Consider the following 17,381-nt stretch of genomic DNA (forward strand, 5'->3'; position numbering starts at 1 on the left):
GGAATGAGATAGTCATAGAGAACAAAGGGAGGGCTAGAACTGGGTGGGAGCAGGTAAGTGGAGTGGAATGTTGGAGTCAGGATCAGGTTTGTGGAGAGAAAGGAGAGGGGCTCAGAGGGCCAGGAGAATGAGTGGAATCCTTCAGATGCTAGGAGTGGGGGTTTGCAGGAAATCTCTAGGAAGTTCCAGAGACCGGGAAAGGGTGAGGCTCCCAGATTTCAGTGCTGGTGACCTTAGATAAGATGTGTAACAGTGGAACTATAACACCTGAAGAAGTCACCTCCTGTAGCCAGGCAGGACCCCCAGTGAAGCTATAAAAACACCAATCCACCCACAAAACTTTCAAGCAAATTTTGTCCTGTCTAAAATAAAAGAATGCTCCTCTGCCAATGATGGAACAGAGACTGAAGGAACAGACAACTGATGCTAAGGTCCTGTTCCCCAATTGGTTCTTTTTAGTCTCTCAAGACAGAGTCTCTCTGTATAGCGCTGGTTGTCCTGGAACTCACTTAGTAGACCAAGCTGGCCTTGAACTCAAAAATTCAACTGCTTTTGCCTTTCAAGTGCTGGGATTAAAGGCATGTGCCACCACTGCCTGGCTAATTGGTTCTTAATCTACCATTAAAGATGCCTTGGGACAATTTCTGGGTAGAAAGAATAGGTGGGATTTCCAGATCCCTGCAACAATCCATAGAAGGCCAGCCGATAAGCCACATATCTCCATGATTTCTGATTCCATTTCTGCCTTATTTTCCTGCCTTGATTGCTATCTTTACTCTCTTCTGTGATAGATTGTAACCCAGGATATGTAAGCCAAACAAAGCCTTTTCTCCTACATGTTAGTTTAATCAATGTTTATCACAGCAATTAGAAGCAAACCAGTACATGTTCTTTAGCACTGAGCCATCTCTCTATGTTCTTACTATTTTCTATGTAATAATTTTCCATATAGTGATAGACAACTTTATAGGAATCTGTCCCAATTTTCACAGAAGAAAAATGTACAATCTAGAAAATGAATATAAAAATTGATCAGTGCATCAGATACTTTACACTGTTTGATTGATGAATTCCACAGAAGACTTGACAATAAAACTTTACAGGTGTATAAAATTGATCCATATCTATTAAATAGAGGAAGACAAGGCATTGTGAGTTTTTTGACCCATCATTCTTATAAAATCAGAAAAAAAATGAGAGGTAAATTTATGTCCATGTGTATGAGATGCCTTTGGTGTTGCTTTAGTTTTCTGTGAAGGAGCCTTGATCCTATTGTTAATCCAATTAGAGAAGACTGAAAATTCAGATCAGATGTAATGAGATGATTACATATTGAAAATGCATGCATTTGTGAATGGATGTACATATTTAAGATAATTCCTTCAAACACTAATTCTGGCCACTCGGTTCTTCATCTTATTATAAACATTTCTATTTTGTTGACTTCACCTGTTGAGAAATGCAATGATCTTTAATCGTGGTCTCACACTATAGGTCATATCAAAGGGACAGAGAGCCTGAGAGAAGTGATCATTAAATATAAGGTTGTGGGAAAGGCACTAATGATAGAAAGCCAAGGTAGGCAGTATATTTTTTTTTAAGGCAAATCAGTAAAGTTCAAATTTTTGCTGAGTAGCTTGTTACTCACACCATGTGTGTCTCCTCTCAAATTTGGAATGGAAGCCACTGCAAATGGCAGTTCGCATAAACAGTGTTGCTTTCATTTCCGTTTAGGCACCTGGGAATTTGTCTGTCTTTTCCCTTTTGCTTGGTGATATTTTGAAATGTAACTGTCATGGTACTTTGTGGAGCACTTGTTTGCATTTTGAATATGAAATGTGTAGTTCAGCACAGTTCAGTGTGCTCAGAGTGATCTCTCTGAAATGTAGCTTACCTTCAAATTTGATAGCTACTGTGAATGCAAGCTTACTATCACACAAGGCAATCTGTGTACTTCGGGTGGGTGATGTACCTGCTGGGTACAAAGGTTACCCCGAAAGGAAACCTGATGGTAGGAAAGGGACAATTTTTGTACAGACAACACTGAAGTACAGGATCTGAGGCTGGATAGAGTTTGGCACTTCACAGGTCCAAAGTGATGGCAGTGTGATTCGATCAAGAGTAAAAGAAAAGATGTGGAGAAACAGTCTTATTTATGTCAAGATACATTTTACTTTACATTGTGTTTTTCCACATCCAGTTGTGATAACCTAACCAGTTGTGTGCATATTTTTATCTAAAGGTGAGATATTAAGTTCTTACAACTCTCTCTCTGTGTGTGTGTGTGTGTCTGTGTGTGTGTGTGTGTGAGAGAGAGAGAGAGAGAGAGAGAGAGAGAGAGAGGAGGGAGGGAGAAAGAAAGAAAGAAAGAAAGAAAGAAAGAAAGAAAGAAAGAAAGAAAGAAAGAAAGAAAGAAAGAAAAACAATTCAAAGTGGAATTTCCCCCAAACAACATAGACACTGTACATCAAAAGGAAACACAGATGATTGATGAATGGAATAATCATTAGATTTCTGTAGATAATTCTTGAACGGTTTATGTTATGCTCTAGGATACCAGCTCATTAATCAATGTTTATGATGCTATGTGTGTATTAGTAATACTCAAGCTTAGTGTAAACTCAACATAGACAATCAACACTTTCATGAAATTAGATTTGGAGAGCAATAGCTTTCCCAAATAGAGTTATTTTTATTAAAGTTTTGTTCTCTACAAATATGGCTTGGAACTCTGGTTTGTTATGTTTGTTTATTGCATTGGGGTGTTACAAGTCAGATGATCATGACCTGTCTCTTTCTTAGAAGCTTCGTCACTGAGATAACTTTTCAAATCTCAGTGGAGATGTCACTGAGGTGGATGTTGGGTATAGACTGTCTCTGAAGTGAAAGATATCAGGTGTGCAGGATTCTGAAAGGCTTATGTGACAAGAAGATACCCAGTGCCTGAAGACACCTTACATTTCATTGCATGTGTTGGCTGAGGTATTAGTTTGTATCGAAATAATTTGAAAAAGTGCATGCAAAGGAAGTTTTTCACTGTCGATATGGTATAACTAGTTACAAAAAACTGAGGGAAAACTGCAAAAATACTCATTTTATGTGGCAAAGAAATATTGTCTAATGCTTCTGTACTTTGTGTCAAGTGATTTATTTTCTGCTAAACTTGTCTGTCCTACTGACATTAGAAAGATTGATAAAAATAACTTCTTATCTCACAAAGAGTCCCAGTAGCAAAATTCTAAAGCCAATTCACTACAATTGATTAAGGTTAAAAGTTTTAAGTACCAGTTTACTCCCAAATTCTCTAGTCTTTGAGAATATTGCTAGTGCTACATTTATCATTTCAGCTGTTATTCTTGTAGGAACTCATTTATTTAAGTTATGGTTTGAGAAAGGTCCATAAGTCTCAATTCAGTCTTTCATAAATATAACTAAAATGTAAAACATAATGACTCTATCAGCCATTCTAGAATCAGGGCATACGTGACTACTAACACACCATCCTAAAAACAGTGGCAGAGGTGATCTGGGTGGCTGATAGATAGTGGAGAGTGCAGTCTTTGTTTTGTTTGTAGTAGCTTTGATGATTACTGAACCACAGAATCCAGAATTGAGAGGCTGGCCAACAGTGGGGTCTCAGCCCCTAGTACAGAAGCGGCATTTCTCTGTGAGCCTTGGACACTTTTGATTAGAACAGCACTGGGGCATCTATCCTTGCAAGCTAGAGAGAGCTAGGACTACATATGAGAATGATTATGCTTTTCTCATCATAGGGACATTTTTCTCATAGATATGTAGATGCTTTACATACAATAATATTTTCCTTTTAAAAATATTTGATATGTATAATATCGAATATCCTATTGACAATTATTAAACATCAGCCATGTGGTGGTCATCATCCCAAGCGCAGGCACTAGGAATATGAGATGTGTTTCTGAGGACAAGGGCAGCTCAGCAATCTTGCTGCTAACAAACCCTGCCTGATTTGCATTCACTGTGCACTCATAGTAGGTCCACTTTCTCTTGTACATGTAAAATGTTTCAGGATACTCTCATTTCAAATCATTATTTGGAATCAGTTACTAAGCTGTGTACCACACAGCTGAGAAGAGCCTCCTGAGCCAAGAGCAACACTCAATTCTCATGACTTTGGCCTCTATCACGTGCCTGGGAGTGTGGATTTTCACTGAAATTGAGAAAAGAAGTTCCAGAATTCTCTCTTCCAACTGCTGAAGTAAAAAACATGTATAATTTTGTCCGTGGTATATATTCCTATATCTATCCCATCTTAGCTATTTGATATTTGTAGATATCTTCACTTTTCATGTGTGTGTGTGTGTGTATTATATACACACAGATACATACACATATACATCAATCATATACATAAACATGTTCTGAACTGCCTGACATAAGTACTAGCAACCTATGCTGGGAATATACAAAGTAATGCCTTGTTGCTTGCTACAATATTCAGGCAAAGATGCCAAAGAATAATATTTTCTTAATTTTTTAACAGAAAAGATTACTTAGAGTAAAATAATTTAAATTCTAAATTATATGATTTTGTATTATATTTTTCCTTATATTTATACTTATAAATTACAAATACAATTGAAAGTAAGAAGATAATTGAACTATATATAAATATGGACAGTGTGTTTTAAGAGTTGACTACTGCCTTCCTCCCATGCCATCAGTTCATGTGTGTCAATATATTCAAATTTGACTAAGTCATGAGTAGAAATAACTATATCTTCACTGTGTGTCTGAGGAAGCTGAGGAATTACAAGTAGCTTTAGAATTAGAGCTAAGAAGAAGATATAGTTAGATAGCCACACAGTGGGCCTGCATGGAAGCAGAGTTGATCTGTTCACAGCTCTCACAACCCTTGGAGCCCGTTAATGAGTGTGCATTCTGTTACTAATAAGTCTTCCACTCCTGGTAAAATATCTTTTGCCAGTTTAGAAAATACAGTTCTTCATGTAGCCTCTGTTTGAAACTTTTCCTTCTACCCCCCAGGTTTTACAGATGAGGTCCTGTAAAATAGATTAAGGGAAGATGGTTTAATTACAGAAGCATGTTATTCACAGGTGTATCTTACATGTAGAGGAAGCACCCAGAGAGGAGTGACTGAAAGGGCAGTAAGCATTGAAATTGTTGAGCATCTTAATTAAAGAAGGGTAAACTATAGAGAATTTCCAAGATGAACAAAGTGACTGCAGCTTTTGGATAGCAGGTTATGGTCTGGAGATAAATGAGAAAATAAATGAAGACAAGGTTGAATTAGCATAGCCTGTTAGAATCCTCTCTATACCTTATGACTGAGGCATCAAGAACTGTCCCCTGGAGTTAGCACATGTCTTTGGTAAAGAAAGGAAGAGGGAGATTTGGAAACTTGCATCAGATTTTAGATGCATGCGTTGTGTGGGGGAGGGTGTGGTGCACAGAACAGGGAACTTTTCTTGAACATTCCTTTAGTCAGTCAGTTGCCTTCAGGTGAAAATGAGCCTCATGCTAAACAGGTGGTTTTCAGGCATGACGCACTTTTCTTCTTTTCGATGCCATTGTGGAATTATGAGTTTTCAGCCTCTTTCCCTGTTTTAACGTAAAATCTTTTGAATGCCTTTTTTTTTCTGAATAAAATTGTTATCAGCTGCTTTAGTAATTTAAACCAATAGCTATTAAACTAATTTCTTATAGTTCTGTCTCTAAATATTTTCATTCAAGTTAATATAAGCATATCATCAGAAACTTTAGATATGACATTTGTCTTCTAATGTTTTCATTGTCTCAACATTTATAAATGGTTTAAATAAGTACCATGTATAAATGAAATACTGATTGGGGAAAATACTATAAAATTGTAATTGTCATTGAATTTTACCACTAATTATGTAATTCACAATTTCTACTGAAGGTCTGAGAATTTAAAAGACTAATTTGAGAAAATGACAGGGTTCATAGGAAATCTCCAGTATCATATTAATATTGACACCAAAGAGATGGTGTTTTGTGCATACCAAATTGTAATTTTTTTTTTATCTTTTTTCTTGTTAGGAGCCTTTCCCTGAAAATAACAAAAGACACAGATCAAGAGGCCCGGTGTCCCCATGTCAGCCGCGTGCCCAACAGTCCCTCTGCAGACTGGCCCCTGCAGGGTGTGGAGGAAAATGGAGGCATAGATTCTCTGCCTTTCAGACTGATGCTCCAGGAGTGCACAGCAGTGAAGACGCTGCTACTGAAGATGAAGAGAGTGCTGCAAGAGGTAGGGCTGCTGTGCAGTTAACCCTCATCCTCGCTCGTCTGCAACAGCTCTGCAGACCTGCTCATACCTTGCTCAGTAGCTAGTTAATTTGGGGGCATTGAGGATAGGTCAGGTGTCCTCCTGAGCCTTAGCACTCCTCATATCCCAAGTGAATAGCTTCCAGTTCTGCTGGGTAAATTGGTACTTAGAAATTCACCTGTAGATCCCCAGATTCTATGAAAAAGAAGGTTGAGGGCCAGCCTTCTCTAATCTGTCAATCTAGAAGAAATGGGTATCAGCTATGAAGTAATCCATTTATGTCACTGTCAATGGGGAGACAAGTCTGAGTTTTCCTCAACTTAATTTTACTGGGGACATATCTATATGATAGTATAGAGGTATGTTTTTTAAAGTGATTTTTGCTCTGATCGTATCATCCCAATATATCCAAGTTTGCAGGGGTTAATGAAATGTCTTGTGAATACATTTACCCTCCATCAGCCTCTTGGGATCCTTTTCACACTGACTGGTTTTATGTTATCCTGTATCAGTGTCTCTACATCTTTCTCCTTTATATTAATCAATTATATTGGGGTATCTATAACTACGAAACTGGAAAACATTGTATAGTGAAGCTTTCAATAAGTTTTTGTAGGCCAAATATATTTAAATGTTTGCTAGAATGATGCTTCGAGAATGACTAAAACAATCTCTATATTATTAACATGTTGTTTTTCTGTGCCTGAATCCCTCCAGCCTCTTTATGATCCAGCAACGAACAAGACTTGATAAAATCTGTTAAATTAAAAGCTATTAATCTCAAAGTTTATAGCATCTAACTCTTTCATGTTCTACCTCTTATTGTTCAGGGTTTTTAGTAAGAAATTAGTACCTGTGAAAAGAGAAGGGGAAATGGCTAGAGGTGTGTTACATAGCTTTCTGGCATACTGAAGTTTATAATTTTAAGTACTTGTGATTGCCTCTGCGGACTTTGTATTTACTCCTTTGAATTTACAGAGAATGTTTCATCCTTCTGTCTGCGTTCCTCATTAAGCAGAAAAGAAAGAGAACGAATCCTTACAGGTGCTGCACTGTAAGCAGTAATTTCATGGTTGTTCAGACTTCTCTCAGAGCACTGCACAAGTTGTGCCGCGTGATCAACACAGGCTGCAGGGCTCAGGGTGGACATTCTCAGAGATCCTTTTAAGAAGTATCATCCACTGACTTGCTCTCTAGGCCAGGGCTTTTATTTTTTAAGTGCAATTTCCATTTCATCACCAAATTTGAATATATTTCAGATTATTAAAATCTGTTTTAATTAGAAGTTCAACTCTTACACTAGGTTTTAAATATTTTATGGAGGTCTTTCATGGTAAGTTCCCACAGTATTTGAAATATGTGATCTTCCAAATTACTTTGTCTATGGAACTAATATTTCATGTAGCATGTGAATCTATTCTTGGTGTTTATTTGTAATACTTTAAAATTTTTAAATTTTTTGTTACTGTTACTTTATTTTATGTACATGTATGTATGTCTGGCACAAGTGTGCACAGTGCCACTAGTGATCAGAAGAGGGCGCCATATCCCTTGAAACCCAGATCCTCAGAAAGCGCAACACTCATAATTGCTTTACAGTCTCTCTGTACCTATAAAGTAATTCTTACTAATATGTTTTACCCAATAACTTATTTATTTTGAAATGTTTTATTTACAAATTACACTGAAAATATCAATTACATACAAAATCCTGATAGCACATTCATATCTTTAAAATAATTTCTTCATTAATAAAATGTTGATCATTTTATACACTTTGTCAATTAGTGATTCTTACCCCTTTTAGCCATATAAAGAGTGAGCTAATCCAACTTTGTGAATCCTGTTTGTTGTGCTAGACTGTAACATGGAATTTCAGTTGAATGCAATTGGTAGAGTAAGTCCAGCACTGAAATTAGCTACAGCTCTCTGTTGCTGCAGATTGACCTCCTGGTGGGAGGCAGCTGAGCATGTGAGCAGTGCCTGTGGCTCTAGGCTAGAATCAGTTTCAAAACATCAGTGCTGCATCCCAGCCTGCACATGCTGAATGCTTTCCAACAGACTTTTCTGTGGGTTCTGGAACACAGGCACTAAATTAGGGTATTCTATGAATGCTATTACATTAAACAGAGCCGACTCCTTCCTCCACCTGAGGTCTCCTCATGAACACTGAGAATTCAGCCTGTAGCTCCATTTACTCACTTGTCCCACCCCTGAGAGACATTCCTTCTTCTCACAGTAGTCATACTTGGCCTTCTGACTTGTAGCCTTCCCACATACAGTTCAATTTTCTTATGAAAGTCAGAAAAGAAAATGAGAAGGTGATCAGTCACTCCTTTGTTACTCTTTGAGCATTTTCCATGTAGGTTACCAACCTACACATTTTAGGATTTTACATGATTGATTCTGCAAATGCTAATTCTTCCTCTCCACTGATGCTACACTGAGGTTCATGAGAGTCATGAATGAGTTGAGTTCACCTTCTTGTCCTCGTGTCTGTATAAACTGTTTAAACTGTGATGACAACTAAAACATATAAATGAAAGAAAAATAAATACCACTCAACTTCCGGTCAACCATGAAATTCTTGTTCATGGAGTAAAGCTGGGAGCTGGGAGCGCCATTGAAACACAGGGGGGATGAGCACTTTATATTCTCTCGTGCCAAATAGAGCTCATATGACTTTCTCAGCATATCAAATAGAGGCACATTGCAACCATTACAGGGTTTAACTTGAGCATGCCTCTTGTATTTGCTAAGTACTGTGGGCCAAACACCTAATCTTCACAAGCTTTTCAGATCTCCCTATAGAAAAGATGCTTTGGGATTCATTAACTATTATTGTAAAAATTATCTCCTAAATTCTAATCCTGACGATCAGAAGGAAAGCCTATAGGCATAGTCAAAGGGAACTTAAACTATGGTTTTCCCCATGTGCCCTCACACTTTGCAAATATAGATGACTTTTATTTTAAAAGCCATTATTTTACAATAAGTAATAAAGAATAAATATACATCATTATCAAACTGCATATCACTAAAGAGACGAGTTCTTTGACATCTTGCATAATACTTTTATTTCTTTGTCAGCATGGTAAACCTACCATTTTGATAGTGGTGTTTTGTTAACATCTATGAATCCTGAAATAAACTGAATAGATGATATTCCTAAGTCTGGACGTTTTAAGAGTTCCCTTGTGGCTAATATCCAATATATACAAAGAACTCAAGAAGTTAGACCCAAGAAAACCAAATAACCCTATTAAAAATGGGGTACAGAGTTAAACAAAGAATTTTCACCTGAAAAACTTCAGATGGTGGAGAAGCATCTTAAAAAATGCTCAACTTCATTAGTCATTAGGGAAACGCAAATCAAAACAACCCTGAGATTTCACCTTACACCTGTCAGAATGGCTAAGATTAAAAACTCAGGAGACAGCAGGTGTTGGCAAGGATGTGGAGAAAGAGGAACACTCCTCCACTGCTGGTGGGGTTGCAAGTTGGTGCAACCACTCTGGAGATCAGTCTGGCAGTTCCTCAGAAAACTGGGCACATCATTTCCAGAAGATCCTTCTATACCACTCCTGGACATATACCCAGAGGATTCCCCAGCATGTAATAAGGATATATGCTCCACTATGTTCATAGCAGCCCTATTTATAATACCCAGAAGCTGGAAAGAACCCAGGTATCCCTCAACAGAAGAATGGATGCAAAAAATGTGGTATATATGCACAATGGAGTACTATTCAACCATTGGAAACAATGAATTCATGAAATTCTTAGGCAAATGGATGGAGCTGGAGAACATCATACTAAGTGAGGTAACCCAGTCTCAAAAGATCAATCATGGTATGCACTCACTAATAAGTGGATACTAGCCTGGAAAACTGGAATACCCAAAACATAATCCACACATCAAATGAGGTACAAGAAGAACAGAGGAGTGGCCCCTTGTTCTGGAATGACTTAGTGTAGCAGTATAAGGCAAAACCAGAACAGGGAAGTGGGAAGGGGTGGGTGGGTGAACAGGGGGAGGAAAAGGGGCTTATGGGACTTTTGGGGAGTGGGGGGACCAGAAAAGGGGAAATCGTGTGAAATATAAATAAAAAATATATCGAATTAAAAAAAAAGAAAAAAAAAGTTCCCTTGCTCTTAAAAGGTGCTCAGAATTTTGTAACATGTGAAATATAAACTATTATATTAAAAATGCTTAGGAAGTTTAAGTATTTGAAAATTCCATTTTGCCTCTTATTTTCAAGACTGGCTAAAAAATCATTACTTACAACAAATTAAATTTTCTTTAAGTCATATTTTCCCCATAACTTCAATATTCTATGAAAGCACGTAATTCAAAGGGAGAGTTTGTTTAATGATCCCATTGTTTTTTCTGCTCTGTCCTTATAATCTCTGACACAGTTTTTTTTATTTATACTGTATGGTAATTGGCCATGAAGTCTACTTGGAGGAAACAGCTACCCATGAGAAACTGATATCTGGTAACATGACAGATGGTTGAAGTCAGACCCGTTGGTGCCTGGATCTTTTTGTTCTTCTTTGCAATGTGGCTGATTAAATAAATCTCCACTTTCTGCTTTACAATGTCAGTTTGGCCTTTTTAATTGTCCTAGTAAGGGCAGCTGCCCCAAAATCAAATGTCAGACTTTCTCTCTTTTTTTCTATATTTTTTATTCTATATATTCTTTATTTATATTTCAAATGATTTCCTCTTTCCTGGATCTCCCCACCCCTGAAAGTCCCAATAGCACTCTTCCCTCCCCCTGTTCCCCAAACTACCCCTTCCCACTTCCCTGTCCTGGAATTCCCCTACACTGCTGCACTGAGCCTTTCCAGGACCAGGGGCCTTTCCTTTCTTCTTCTTGGACATGATTTGACATGTGAATTGTGTCTTAGGTATTCCAAGCTTCTAGGCTAATATCCACTTATCAGTGAGTGAATACCATGAATGTTCTTTTGTGATTGGGTTGCCTCAATCAGGATGATATTCTCCAGGTCTAACCATTTGCCTAAGAATTTCATTAATTCATTGTTTATAATGGCTGAATGGTACTCCATTGTGTCTATATACCACATTTTCTGTATCCAGTCCTCTGTTGAGGGACATCTGTGTCCTTTCCAGCTCTGGCTATTACAAATAGGACTGCTATGAACATAGTGGAGCATGTATCCTTATTACATGCTGTGGAATCCTCTGGGTATATGCCCAGGAGTGGTATAGCGAGGTCTTTCTCCACAATAAAAATTAAAAGAAAATCTATAATCTTATTTTTCTTTGTCACCAAATGGAAGTAATGAAGAAACTAATGCCAGCTGAAATAGGAAGACAAGACTATGTCCCTACAATGAAACTTCTCCAGAGACCTCTGAGGAAAAGGTTCTTACTGGACTTAGGGTGACACCCTGTGCCAACAAAAGAATGGGATTCCCTAGGGAGTCACTTTTGCTTTGTGGTCCACTAGAGGACAACCTTGTACTCCGAATAAAGATTTGCCACGTGTCAGAAGTTCTTGCAGAGGAGGTAGAGCTGAGACAGTGATATGTAGGGGGCCAAGCATTGGCTGGGCTGTTTAGTGATGCGTATCTTCTGTCTTGTATTTGAACCCTACCCTCATGTTACAACCCTGAAGAAGGACTTGAGACGTCTATGGATCCCATTAACATTTTTTTTTCAGTGTAGCTGCATCAAATAACCTATTTTCAAGCCACTCCCCAAAATTAAAAACAAAACCAACCAACCAACCAACCAATAATAGCAAACATAATTCAATTACTGACAGTAAAAATGGTGTTAAAAATGGCAGTGAAGCCACCCATTTGAGACACTGACTTCTTGTCTTCAGTCCCACACTTTTTAAATCTTCACTTGGCAATTTGGCAGTGTGATGGTAACTCAAAGTATTTCTTGAACCAGTCAACATCCACACAAAACCATGTAAATGTAAACCAAACAAGAGGAATATATTCTGACAGTAAGTCAAAATACCTATAAGTCAAAAATATCAAGAAACTATTTACATTTAAAATGAATATAATTCATGAAAGTATCAAGTTGATAAAAACATTTAAGCTATAAAGTGTTTCTTAATGATTTGTCATATACTTCTGCTTTCGTTTCCTAATTCAATCTTTAATTTTATTTTTCTAAAACAATAAAAGACATAATTTCAAATTTAATTTTCAATGTGATGCTCTCAGCACCTCTAAAAAACAAAAGACTGTTTATAGATAAGGAACTACAAGGATGAATAATTATAGTAATAATTGTAGGAGACAAACCTTTGTGATCCTTCCATAAGCAAAGGCTTGTCTGCGGCTGAGTCTCTTCTTGTTCATTGACTAAGGAACAGAAACCCACAGCAGCTTAGTAGTCAGGGTTAACTGCAACATAGTCATCAGACTTCTTTTCGGGTCTGTCTGAAAATAACAAAGTTACATCCCCCCCCACCCCCCGCATGCTTTTAGCTTTTGTTTTGTATTATTTGCACTAAAATGTCTTTAAGTAAATATAAGAGGTACTGTGACAGTTCTGTATGGAAAAAAGCTAGAATAGTAGAATGTGTAATATACCTGTGTAGATGTTGTGGATGTTGCCAAATGCAAAACAAGTCCTTCCCATGCAGTGCCAGGCAGGGGCTTTTGAGCAGATAGGTCATTGACATGTGTACTTTCTTATTGCCCAGAGGCATCTTTACTCATCGAATTCTTTTGTAGTAAACATTGTAAAATTATGGACCTCATACTATGAGTACTAGAGAAGTTATTATTACTTTATAGGTTTATATTAACAGGAAGAAAATGTACTAAATGATAACAACATTTCTTCCTTAAAAGGCTAAAAAAATGTCAACATAAGTCTAAAGAGGTAGGACAAAATAATTGAAAAGAAAAACGTGAAATACTGTTTGGACAAATAGTAAGTAGTCTGCAAAATCCAATGGTCTCATTGACATTAAAAAAAAGAATTAATAATGAATGAAATGAAAACACAAATAGAAACACATGCATGCTCACATGTACACATGAACACACACACATACACACACACACACAAACATGCACATACAAAACACAACTAGCTCAGGAAAACCAAGAAAGGAGAAGTCATTGATACAGTTTGTACTGATGTAAGAATTGTGAGAATGGTAAGACTTTTAGGAACAGCAGAATGTTAAAAACAATATTATTAGAAATAAAAATTTTATTATAAAAATCCATTCAATAATACAATATGAATAAGAAACACAAATTCTTCAAATATAATGTTAAGGTGACATAAACTAAATCTGAATAAGCTCAATTTGAAATTATTTAAAATGATAAATATTTGTTATCTCACATTTCTCTTAAAAATAGCTACCTATTGGATGTAGATACAGATTAGATATTATATCAAGATGTCAGTCATGGATGAACATAGGAAGGTTTGACCTAGGTTGGGGATTGTCCTTCTAAGTCATTAAAATGTACCTTAGAGCCAGCAACAGGCCACTCTCTCACCTTTGGGCCACAGAATATTTGCCAAAGCTCACTATCACAGTCGGCCTTTCAGCCTCCAACAATGTACATGTCTTATATGCAAATACACTCCATTCTTCATCCCACTATAGATTCAGACAAAGCAAAGAATTATATAGTATGAAGTGTAAACAATTGTTATCAATGTTTAAGTGTAACAAACTGGCACTTTCCCACAATGAACTAATGTATAGGTTAGTATTTTCTTGCTTAACATTCAAAGCCTTTGAATAATTCTCCATAGCTTTAATTCTTTCTTCTGTATTATGGATTGTTATCTGAGTCATCCCCTATCAGGAACATATATGTACAGCTGGATAGTTTTCTGTCATACTTTTATTTTTCTGACAATTTTATATATGAGTGCTATCTTTACTTCATTTTCTTTCCCCAATCTCTCCACATCTTCTCCACTCCCTCTCAAATTCGTATCCTCTTATTATTTACTTATTACTGTTACACACAAAACCTTATAAATGTAAGTATTTTAGTTAGTGTTGCTTATCTTTATATGTAAGTACAGTTAACCACTTGATATTCAATAACATCTCAGAGAGCTCTTCTCTAGAGAAGATTGATTCTCATTTTCTTGGCAATTTTATTAAATATTTAACTCAATCAGGGGACTACCTTACCTTTGATCATTCATATCATTCAGATCAAATCCAGATAAAAAAACATACAGCTTTTATATTTGTGATAAGCCTTAATCAACATTAGAGCAAGGGGGATATCTATCCTCTAAGCTATTAAAATCTACTTCCCCATCAGTAACCCTGAGTTATAACTTGACATGCTTTGCCTGGGTAGCTATTAACTACCATTGGACAGCATGGCCGTGTTTTCATGACCCACCTACCCCATGACATCTTCTCTCTTTTTTTCTTTTTCTTTTCTTTTATTGGTTGTTTTATTTATTTACATTTCAAATATTATCCCCTTTCCTGGTTTCCCCTCCTCAACCCCCCATCAGAGTTCCCTTCCCCCATGCTTCTAAAAGGGAGCTCTCCCCACCACTCCTGCCTCAGTGCCCTGGCCTTTTCTTGCACAGGGACATCAAGCCTTCACAGGACCAAGGGCCTCCCCTCCCACTGCGATATAATCTCTCTTAACTTACTGTCTTCTCTCCCTCATGGTTTTCTTTCAACCCTAAGCACAGGAACTGTGCTTCTCTTCTACTTCTCTTCAGCCCAGCTATAGTCTGGCTATCTTTCTTTAAGCAACAGTTTTAAATGGTTGCAGAACATCATTTGGTGTATGTGCATATTCTCTCATCCCTTGGGCAACCAGGCCTTGCGGAACAGTATTTGACATTGTGATATTTAGCAAAAGACCAAACCTTAACCCTTGGTAATCATTAATTGCCAATATTTCTTCATCTAAGGATGGAGCAATATGGTATTCCTCATACTCACATTGACATATTAATTGTTTTGTTTTTTGTTTTTTGTTTTTTGCTTTTTGGGGAGGGGGGTTTCGAGACAGTGTTTCTCTGTGTAGCCCTGGCTGTCCTGGAACTCATTCTGTAGATCAGGTTGGCCTCAAACTCAGAAATCTGCCTGCTTCTGCCTCCCAAGTGCTACAATTTGTTTTTAACATGTTTATAAAGCAGCCACATTCTTTGATAAAATATCACAAGTCTCTAGCCTACTTACCAATTTTCTTCCCCTCTGTAACCTCTCAAGCTGGAGCCCACAATTCAAATAACCCTCAGCACAGTCTTCCACATTCCTCCAGCTATGGTCCATTAAGCCCTGCCAAAGATTTCAACTGCTTTTCCAATCCAAAGATCCAATGTCTATCTTCTGCTACAAGCAGTACGTCTATCAGAGCCATACCCCAGCCATTGGTGCCAAATAATGTCTTAGCAAATAAATAACTATTTATTGCTATGAAGAGACAGCATGACCATAGCAAATGTTATAAAAGAAATCATTTAATATGATGATATTAGGACCATTCTCAATCAAACCACTATAGTTATCTCCAGGATATTGGTACCATTCTGCATCTCTCAGAATAATAGGATATTCTGATCATTGTTTTGGTGCATAGGCATTACAGCTGGATTCAGCTATTGATTGGTTATTTTACATGAAACATATATAGCTCCTTTTATTACTATAATAGTCCCAAAGCACATGCTTTATAGGTTAGGTCTAACTCTTTCTTCTAAATCCCGTGTCTTAATTGCTTGATGTCTTCAGCAATTAGGTCCTATCTTCAATTCCCATTAGGTAACTGAGGACCATAGCAATAATGTAAACTACTTGAATGGGGATCCCCCTTGTGTCGCAATAGGCTTTATAATATATAAATATAATATATGCTATGTCTTTGGGGGGATCTTTGCCACCACAAGTGTCATAAATTCATTTGAAAATATATGTATCACCCCCTCCTCCTTCTCAGAGGAGAAAGGGAAGGGAGACTGGGGGAAAAGCTGTGTGAGGGAGGGACTGTAAGGAAAAGGAGCTGACATTGGTTTGCAAAGTGAATAAATAAATAAATTAATTAATTAATCAATGAAAAATGTGTATTCATATATAATTTTAAAGAAACATAAAGTGATATGATTCATTATGGTATTTTAAAACATCCTTATGCTTATCTTGTCTTCCTCACTCATACCACACCCCTCCTCAAGGGAGTCTTCGTCCTGCCAACCTCCTTTTACTATTTTTTTCACAATGCCCATGTCCTACTGTTCTCTTCACTAAACCCTACCTCACTCCCAAACATACACATGTACATACACATGCACATGTACATGAAAATGCACATGCACATACACACACACATACACATGTATATCATGGTACCTTTTTACATGTCTGATATCTGAGATTACTCTGGACTAACAATGTATTTAGTCACTTGGCTTTATACTCTTGTTCTTTTATTTGTATATCTATTGAACCATGACTTTCCTGGATACCAGTCCATCAGCACAGGCTTTTTTTTCTGTTAATTGACCTCAAGTGTGTTTCTCTGCATGGAGCATACTGCCACCTCAGATGGACTCAGCTCTCTTTCTCTTTGACCTTTTCTCTTTTTCTGGTCATTTTCTTTTTCAGTTCCAGAATTATTTCAGCTCTTAGAATAGTAAGAGGCAGAAACTGCGGTATAATTGTCTTGGCAAGTATCTTGCCCTAATCTGCTTATTTACAATGCTAATAGCATGTCGAGTAATGCTGCCTGGTGTCCCATTTTTTCCATGGTGTTATTTTTGGAGCTTATTTTTTGTCATATTCTATGGAAGTGTTCAGTATTATTATCCATCTTGCAGATTGACAAAGGTATGACTGAAGAAATAGCGTAGAGAATATATTGGTGTAAAGTATAAAGTATACTTTATATAGTATAAAGGCCTAGAGAGAGAGAGAGAGAGAGAGAGAGAGAGAGAGAGAGAGAGAGAGAGAGAGAGTACACACCTGCCCCTTCCATTGAATTTCTGACTTTGGAAAGTTACTGGGAATCTGTGTTTCTGGTTGACATGATGTCTTCTGTCATTTATGTTTTGTAGACAGGTATCTAAATGCTTCTTTCCATTTTA

The 17,381-nt window shown here is 37.1% G+C and overlaps 1 protein-coding gene across 1 annotated transcript in view; it reads left to right on the forward strand.

Annotated features, from left to right (window-relative positions):
- Ccser1 (coiled-coil serine rich protein 1) overlaps nt 1–17,381 on the forward strand; it is a 650,334-nt gene that overhangs the window by 375,039 nt on the left and 257,914 nt on the right. The window contains exon 6 of the mRNA XM_052173839.1: nt 6,064–6,271. Within this exon, the coding sequence (XP_052029799.1) occupies nt 6,064–6,271 (208 nt within the window). The remainder of the gene's footprint in view (nt 1–6,063; nt 6,272–17,381) is intronic.

The sequence above is a fragment of the Apodemus sylvaticus genome, chromosome 2 (genome assembly GCF_947179515.1).
Source record: "Apodemus sylvaticus chromosome 2, mApoSyl1.1, whole genome shotgun sequence".
Classification (NCBI taxonomy): domain Eukaryota; kingdom Metazoa; phylum Chordata; class Mammalia; order Rodentia; family Muridae; genus Apodemus; species Apodemus sylvaticus.